Here is an 8839-nt window from a genome sequence, read left to right on the forward strand (position 1 = left end):
AGACGGACAAAACTGTGGAGATCTAACTTTCTCTGTTTCCCCTTTCCGCCGCCTGTCATGTACATACTTACTTCTGTAATATTCAGTGTGTAAATTAGAGTTATACAGAAGAACCTAGCCAAAGGGAATGAGTGATCACAGGAGCAGTAGCATTAGATCTGTTAATTAGGAAAAACAGTTAAAATATTTAAAAACTGCAGCAGTCGTTGATCTGCTGGAAGTGGGACACGACCAGAGGCTTCGTCTCTCTTAACCCTCATGTTGTCCCCATGTTGTCCCCATGTTGTCCTCATGTTGTCCTCATGTTGTCCCCATGTTGTCCTCATGTTGTCCTCATGTTGTCCTCATGTTGTCTTCATGTTGTCCCCATGTTGTCCTCATGTTGTCCCCATGTTGTCCTCATGTTGTCCTCATGTTGTCCTCATGTTGTCTTCATGTTGTCCCCATGTTGTCCCCATGTTGTCCTCATGTTGTCCTAAATCAATGTTCTTTTTAATTCCCCAAAATAACATGATTGATTCCACCCAAAGCTCTTTGCCAAGTACAAATACTTTAATTTTAGTCTCAATAATTCCTAATTTCTGTTTTCTAACTCAAACATTAGATATAATTTCCTATAAATGAGGTTTATTGACGGTAAATTCCAAAAATAACTGTAAAACTAAAGTTAATAAGTTAGTGTTGCGTAGTGTTGAAAACGTCAAAAAAGTGACAAACATTGAAAAAAAAAGGACAAAAACGTAAGAAAAAGTTAAAAACAGCGATAAAAAGCAGCAACAGAAGTGTTCATTTTCAATTTTGACGTGAAGACGACACGAGGTTCAACGTCCTTTCCTTATTTCCTGAGATAAACATGTGTTCCTGACTCAGAACATTATTCTGGATATGACACTTATGTTGTTTCCATAGTGGATTTTTAACATGAATTATAACCTTATGACAAAAAAAAAAACCCACTTCCATGTTTAATAGTGTGCTAGTAGAGACTGATGCATTCCCTGAACAGAGATGTTATCTCAGCTGTTGGGTATGGAGATAAAGACAATATTTGTTGATAGTTTATGAAGTAACATTTCATTTCAGAATTGTTTTTAAAACCCTGAATAAGTCCCGGGTCAGTTTGACCCGAGGGATACGAGATGGTCTCGAACGTGGAGACAACACCAGGGTTGAGGTTGCTCGGACTAATGAGTGATTTTAACGTGAACTATTTTTAAAAAATTGGACACTTGTCACCCTTCACTTCCCCACCAGCCCCCCCTCTCCACCATGAGCCTCCCCTCCAGCGCCTCTCCGGCGTCCCAGGACTCCAGTGTTTTCTTCAACGGGGCGACGGCGTCCTGCGTCAAAGACCCGCTGGACTCCTTCGTCGTCAACGTCGGGGGAAGTCGCTACGAGCTGTCCCAGGAGCTGCTGGCGTCCCACCCGGAGACCCGCCTGGGGAGACTGTCCCGCTGCAGCCGGGACGCGGCGCTGGAGCTCTGCGACGACGCCGACTTCCTGCAGAACGAGTTCTTCTTCGACCGGAGTTCACAGACCTTCCAGTAGGTGGCGCCTCGATCTCTAACCTGAGAATTGCATAATGTCCTGTTACACGCTAAATAACACGCTAAAAATGTACCAAAGACAAAAATGTCTACAGTATATCATACTTAATTTAGGTAATTTGGATAACGAAGTTGAAGGTAATAAAGTGCAAAACCTTTATAGTGTTTATCCCTCGTGTCGTCTTCCCGTCAAAATTGAAAATGTTGTTGATGCTTTTTATCAATGTTTTTAACTTTTTCTTACGTTTTTGTAACACTTTTGACGCTTTTTTTCCAGTGTTTGTCACTTTTTTTGACATTTAACGCTACGTAACACTAACTTATTAACTTTACTTTTACAGTTATTTGTGGAATTTATGGCCAATAAACCTCATTCATTAGTTTATTATACCTAATGTTTGAGTTAGAAAAGCAGAAATTAGGAATTATTTGGACTAAAATTAAAGGAATGGATGTTGATGATAATCACAGACTGGAATATGTCAACTTTTACTCAATACTATTTCAAAAACACTTCCATTTGTTTTACAATGCTATAAAATAGAATAAGACCCAAAATTAATGAAAGTAGAGATTTATACTTGGCAAAGAGCGTTGGAATCAATCATGTTATTTTGGGGAATTAAAAAGAACATTGATATAGGACAACATGAGGACAACATGAGGGTTAATATCAATGCTTCCTGTCTCTTCCTGTCTCTGCTGACAGGTACGTGATGAACTTCTACCGGACGGGCCACCTGCATGTGAAGGAGGAGTTGTGTGAGATCTCCTTCCTGCAGGAGATCGAATACTGGGGCATCGACGAGCTTCGCATCAACCCCTGCTGCCGCGAGCGCTACTACCGCCGCAAGGAGCAGAAGGAGAACCTGGACGTGAGGCCGGACTACGAGCCCGAGGACCACGATGAGGACTTCGCGGGTGCCGCTTGCCCGGCTCTCCGCCGCTGCCTGTGGGATCTGCTTGAGAAACCGGACTCATCCCGCGCCGCTCGCACCTTCGGCTCGCTCTCGGTCTTCTTCGTGGTGGTGTCGCTCATCAACATGGTGCTCATCTCGTTAGATTTGGGGGAGGACTTCGGCGTGAGTGACGTCGGCGTCGGCGCACCGCTGATGTTCGACGCCCTGGAGTACGTCTGCGTGGTGTGGTTCACGGGCGAGTTGGCACTTCGGTTTCTCTGCGTGAGGGACAAGTGTCGCTTCAGTCGAAGCATCCCCAACGTGATCGACCTGCTGGCCATCCTGCCGTTCTACGTGACGCTGGCGGTGGAGAGCCTCCACGGAGGATCCACGGAGCTGGAGAACATGGGCCGCGTGGTGCAGGTCCTCAGACTCCTCAGGTCTCTGCGGATGTTGAAGCTGGGACGACACTCGACAGGTAAACAGACGTTTTGGTATTGTCAATTTTTTCAAGTTTGCCTTCTGATCCAGTTGCTGCCGTCGTTCACATTTATATTATTCTACAAGTCTTCAGTTCCAGACTGAAATCTCTAAACTACCTGATGGATTGGGATCAAATGTAACACCTCGGTGGTCCTTGGACTTTAGACCTGGCCCGGTTAATGTCCCAAATCCACATGTCCAATACTTTGGTCACCAAATACCTTCAGAACTAATGATATTACTATTACAGGTAGGGGAATAACTGAGTCTTAGATGCATTACGATTCTCTCTTTGAAGATTATGTATCGATTGTCATTGCCAATTTAGTGTGAATATGTAGAATGAAGGAGAACCCAAAATGCGGAGCAGGTGAGAGCTTCAAACAAGCTTGATTAACAAAATACACAGTCAAATGAACACAGGATCCAACAGAAAGCACCAAAAGATTTCCCAAAAACTCCCAAAACTCCCCAAAAGGTAAAGGGAAAAGAAATGCAAAAACTGGGAACGAAGGCGGGGAATAACTCACGGGGATAAAAGTCCAAGGGATCAGGAAACAACACCAAGAACACTGCGACGCGGCACAGCACGGCACGGCACGGCACGGCACAGCACGGCACGGCACGGCACGGCACGGCACAGCGCAACGAACTTGCTGACAGGACAAAAGGATCTGACAAGAGACGAGGGAAGCACATTAAATACAGGAGATAACGAGGTAACGAAGTAATGAGAGACAGGTGACAGGAGGGGAGGGGAGCAGGTGGAAAACATCAGGTAATCACAAGAGCGTGAAGACACAGGAAGTAGAACTAAAGACAGGACGAGACAGAGACCAGACTTCAAAATAAAACAGGAAACAGAACATGCAGACACTCAGGGGGACACAAGACAGGACCAACAACACGGCAGCTTTTCCCTTTATTGACAGTGTATAGATATTAAAGGGGGAGACAGATGGGCAGGGACCCGAACCCGGGCCCCTGCAGGACTCAGTCTACATGGGGCGAACGTTACGAAAGTAATGCTTGAAGCGTCGGACATCATCAGTCACGTGGTGTTCCTCATTTGATGCAAGGAATACCCCACGATTGTTTTTTAGAGAAACCTATCAAAGGCATATTTTGCATTTTTAAGTTTTTTATTTAAAAGCCCAATCAGTACTGCCATTAATATGTTTGAATACACAGTACATGCTCACCATGAATGGAAAATATACGTGATGTTTTTATGGAATATTTGTCTGTCCTCATTTGTGTCCAGGCCTGAAGTCTCTGGGTTTGACCATCGCCGAGTGCTACGAGGAGGTCGGCCTGCTGCTCCTCTTCCTCGGCGTCGGCATCTCCATCTTCGCCACCGTGGTGTTCACCCTGGAGCGCGACCTTCCCGCCACCACGTTCACCAGCGTGCCGGCGGCGTGGTGGTGGGCGACCACCTCCATGACGACGGTCGGCTACGGGGACGTCCGGCCCGACACGGCCGCGGGGAAGGTGCTGGCCTTCCTGTGCATCCTGTCCGGGATCCTGATCCTGGCGCTGCCCATCGCCATCATCAACGAGCGCTTCTCCGCCTGCTACCTCACCATGAGGGTGAAGGACGCGGCGGCGAGGCAGAGCGAGATGCTGAAGAGGCTGGCCCGCGGCTCGGTGGGGGGGATGGGCGAGGGAAGGGCGGGAGGAGGAGGCGTGAATCTGAGGGACGCCTACGCCCGGAGCATCCTGGAGATGTTGAGGCTGCACGGCCACAAAAGGGTGAGCACCCGGAGCAGCGGAGGAGAGGAACTGTGGTGGTAAAACCAGGAGACTCTGAGTGATTGCTCTGCAAATTACAACCACACAAGAGTCAGACAGTAGTGCTGTAGGAGCGGATGTTTCTGGCCTCTCTAAACTAGTCTCACCTGGTGTAAACCGGTTCAAACACAGCAGTGGAATCCCCTAATATAGATAAATCCACAGTATAAAGAGAAGAACATAATCCCTGTGTGGGAAAGTGCATGTCTTACCTTAGGATTACTCAAAATGGGAATCGTCACAACAAATACCAGATGTAATAAAGCTGAGATAATGACGTCCGCTTTAGAGTTTCTGGTCTTTTGTGTAGTTATTTATCCTCACGGATGTGACGCAGAACGTGCAGTATTTCTGTAAAGTTAACCCTGGTGTTGTCTTCACCTTCGGGACCCTCTCGTGTCCCTCGGTCCAACTGACCCGGGACTTATTTGCGGTTTTAATTTCCGAATCAGAAATACTTTACAGATCCCCGAAGGGAAATACTGTTCAAATGGTACATTAACCCTTGGTGTCCTGGGTGATGGTCCTGTCTTTGTTTGACCTGTCCCCAACATAATCAGTCCTTGTGACACTCTCATACTTCACTCGTATACGAGGGAAGTATACTCTTCAACTTCACTCTTGTACTCTTATCATCACTCTTATGCTCTTATACTTCACTCTTATGCTCTTATACTTCACTCTTATGCTCTTATACTTCACTCTTATGCTCTTATACTTCACTCTTATGCTCTTATACTTTGTCAACTTCCTGCTTTGCTCCTTTATAACGGGAGCTCATTAGAGGGTGTTGCCACTGTAAATGTAAGTGTCTTTCAGAATTGTTGCTTGAACCAACTAACCAACTAACGAATGTTTTTTTTTACGGGCAAGGACAGTCACAATGTAGCAGGGCTGTAGTACTCGAGTCCGGAATCAAGACGTTTTTTTATGGTCTCGAACTCGCTAGTATTTGGACTCTGACTTGTCTCGGTCTCGGCCGCTGGTCTTGCCCAGAAATGGCTTCTGGTCTGGACCGAGTCCAGGTGTCTTTATTATGTTGATAATAATATTGGAGGGAAAAGGAAACCCAAAATGATTGTCTTGATACTGTCATGCATAAGACCTGTTTTCTGTCCTGGACTCGGTCTTGACTCGGACTCGAACCTCTTTGGACTCAGTCTTGACTTGTCCTCAAACCTCTTTGGACTCGGTCTTGACTTGGACTCAACTAGTCCTGGTCTTGGACTTGACTAAGGTGGTCTTGACTACAGCCCTGCAACATGCAAGCATTCTGAGCCGTTTCCTGCAATTCACAGTACGTCCTGTTTAATTAGAGAGTTGGACGCCACCAAAAAAACTTCAGATTCAGTGGATTCAGTGGAGGAAAAACCTTTGTGTGTTCCTGTTGTGTTTCATTACATTTTCTCTGTGCACCACTCTCGTTCTCAGAGAGTACACATGCATTAGTACGCGTTGTGCGGAGGTCAGCATCAGACCCTACAGGCTGTTCTTTGGTCTTGGCACCTTGTGTAGTTCTGTTAGCTCTGGGACTCAGTCATGCAATAAAGGTCCTTCTCATGTGGGTCAGTGGTCTTCTTAAATATCAAAGTGTTGGCTCGAAGGCCCAAATAACAACACTGATCTGATGTGTTCTGCCCTATCACGCTGTTGTTTGTACATTAGCTACTGTGGTTGGATTTTATATAAACTTCTCTTTCCCCAAGATTTAACTCTTGTGTTGTCCTCCCGCCAAAATTGAAAGTTGTTGTCCCATTTTTCAAAACTTTAAACGATTTTTTCCAATTTGTCCCTTTTTTTGACATTTCATAATACGTATTGCTGACTTATTAACTTTAGTTTTACAGTTATTTTTGGAATTTATTGTGAATAAACCTCATTTATAGGAAATTATATCTAATGTTTGAGTTAGAAAAGCAGAAATTAGGAATTATTAAGCCTAAAATTAAAGGAATGGATGTTGATGATAATCACAGACTGGAATATGTCAACTTTTACTCAATACTATTTCAAAAACACTTCCATTTGTTTTACAATGCTATAAAATATAATAAGACCCAAAATTAATGAAAGTAGAGATTTGTACTTGGCAAAGAGCGTTGGAATCAATCATGTTATTTTGGGAGTTAAAAAGAACATTGATATAGGACAACATGGGGACAACATGAGGGCAACATGAGGACAACATGAGGACAACATGAGGGCAACATGAGGACAACATGAGGAGAACATGAGGACAACATGAGGGCAACATGAGGGCTACATGAGGACAACATGAGGACAACATGAGGACAACATGGGGACAACATGAGGGCAACATGAGGACAACATGAGGAGAACATGAGGACAACATGAAGACAACATGAGGACAACATGAGGACAACATGAGACATGAGGACCTGTTTTCCTATATCAGTGTTCTTTTTAATTCCCCAAAATAACATGATTGATTCCACACTTAATTTTGACTGGAAGACGACACGAGGGTTAAGAGTAAAATGAGACCATGTCAGAAGAACCCGTTCAGGAGAATACTGTCCGTGTTGAACACTCTGTCCTCGCTGTGAGGTCTCTCTCTTTTACTCCTTAAATGACTAAAATGCAAATTTGATGCTCTAGTTTTCTCTCTTCGTGCAGCCAGAGGCATCAAACGCTGGATTCAGGTCAGTTGTGATGGGAGTCAGACAGGACGTCGTCTGATTCACAGATCAACTGAAACTGGCAGTAGTAGTTCATTAGAACATGTAAAACATAACATAACAAATATATATATATATATATATATATATCTATATATATATATACAGTACAGGCCAAAAGTTTGGAACCACTTTCTCATTCAATGCGTTTCCTTTATTTTCATGACTATTATATTGTAGGTTCTCACTGAAGGCATCAGAACTATGAATGGACACATGTGGAATTACGTACTTAAAAAAATAGTAGAAATAACTGAAAATATGTCTGTCAGCTACATTCATCGGTTTTTAGCAAGAAGAATACAGTAAGAAACCTGTTCCAAAAACGAAGAGAGCTGAGCCACAAGGCAAAGCTCTCGATCTACCGGGCAATTTTCGTTACTACCCTCATCTATGGTCATGAAGGCTGGGTCAGGACCCAAAGAACGAGATCCAGGGTACAAGCGGACGAAATCGGTTTCCGGGAGGGGACGTTGGTTTCCTCATGAGGGGGGGTTAGGTCTCCCTTAGAGATAGGGTGAGAAGCTCAGTCCTCCGAGAGGAGCTCGGAGTAGAGCCGCTGCTCCTTCGCGTCGAAAGGAGCCAGTTGAGTGGGTTCGGGCATCAGGTAAGGATGCCTCCTGGGGGGTCCCTAGGGAGGTGGTCCAGGCAGCTGGGAGGAGGCCCCGGGAAGACCCAGGACTAGGTGGAGGGATGTCCAGCTGGGAGGAGGCCTCGGGGAAGACCCAGGACTAGGTGGAGGGACGTCCAGCTGGGAGGAGGCCTCGGTGAAGACCCGGGACTAGGTGGAGGGACGTCCAACTTGGAGGAGGCCTCGGGGAAGACCCAGGACTAGGTGGAGGGACGTCCAGCTGGAAGGAGGCCTCTGGGAAGACCCAGGACTAGGTGGAGGGATTATATCTCCAACCTGGCCTGGGAACGCCTCGGGATCCCCCAGTCAGAGCTGGTTGATGTGGGTCAGGAAAGGGAAGTTTGGGGTCCCCCTGCTGGAGCTGCTGCCCCTGAGACCAGATACCAGATGAGGGGATATAGATGGATGGATGGATAATAACAAAAAAAAACTTTGGCTATAAAAACAGTCCAACACACCCTCAGTTAGTGTATCAGACTTCTTCTTCTGGGGGTCTGGTGCGTTCGATGTGTCTCAACAACAACTTTAATTCACTCAACGTTGTTTTTTCCCATTTTACAGATTCTGTATTTATTCTGCATTAATCCATCAATCCCATTTCATCTTGCTCTGAGCTTCAGAGTGAGATCTCCTGTCCTACTTAACGCTGTCTCGGTCTAGACATGCTCGGTATCCCCTGAAGCCTGTTGGGGTTCCCCAGGGAACTGTATTTTTCCACCATGTCTCCTCATGTTCTCTTTTTATTTCAGAGATCTAATTAGAGGGCAGGAAAGGCTCATGGCAACCTTT

General features: G+C 45.5%; 1 protein-coding gene across 1 annotated transcript; it reads left to right on the plus strand.

Annotated features, from left to right (window-relative positions):
* Positions 1–1269: 1269 nt before the first annotated feature.
* On the plus strand, positions 1270–5269 carry kcnv1 (potassium voltage-gated channel modifier subfamily V member 1; the record flags this gene model as incomplete). Its single annotated transcript, XM_032519075.1, is given in 3 exon segments — positions 1270–1544; positions 2257–2924; positions 4194–5269. Coding segments are annotated over 3 exon segments (1473 nt in total).
* Between the last annotated feature and the right edge of the window lie 3570 nt (positions 5270–8839).

This window comes from Etheostoma spectabile, chromosome 6, assembly GCF_008692095.1.
Source record: "Etheostoma spectabile isolate EspeVRDwgs_2016 chromosome 6, UIUC_Espe_1.0, whole genome shotgun sequence".
NCBI lineage: Eukaryota > Metazoa > Chordata > Actinopteri > Perciformes > Percidae > Etheostoma > Etheostoma spectabile.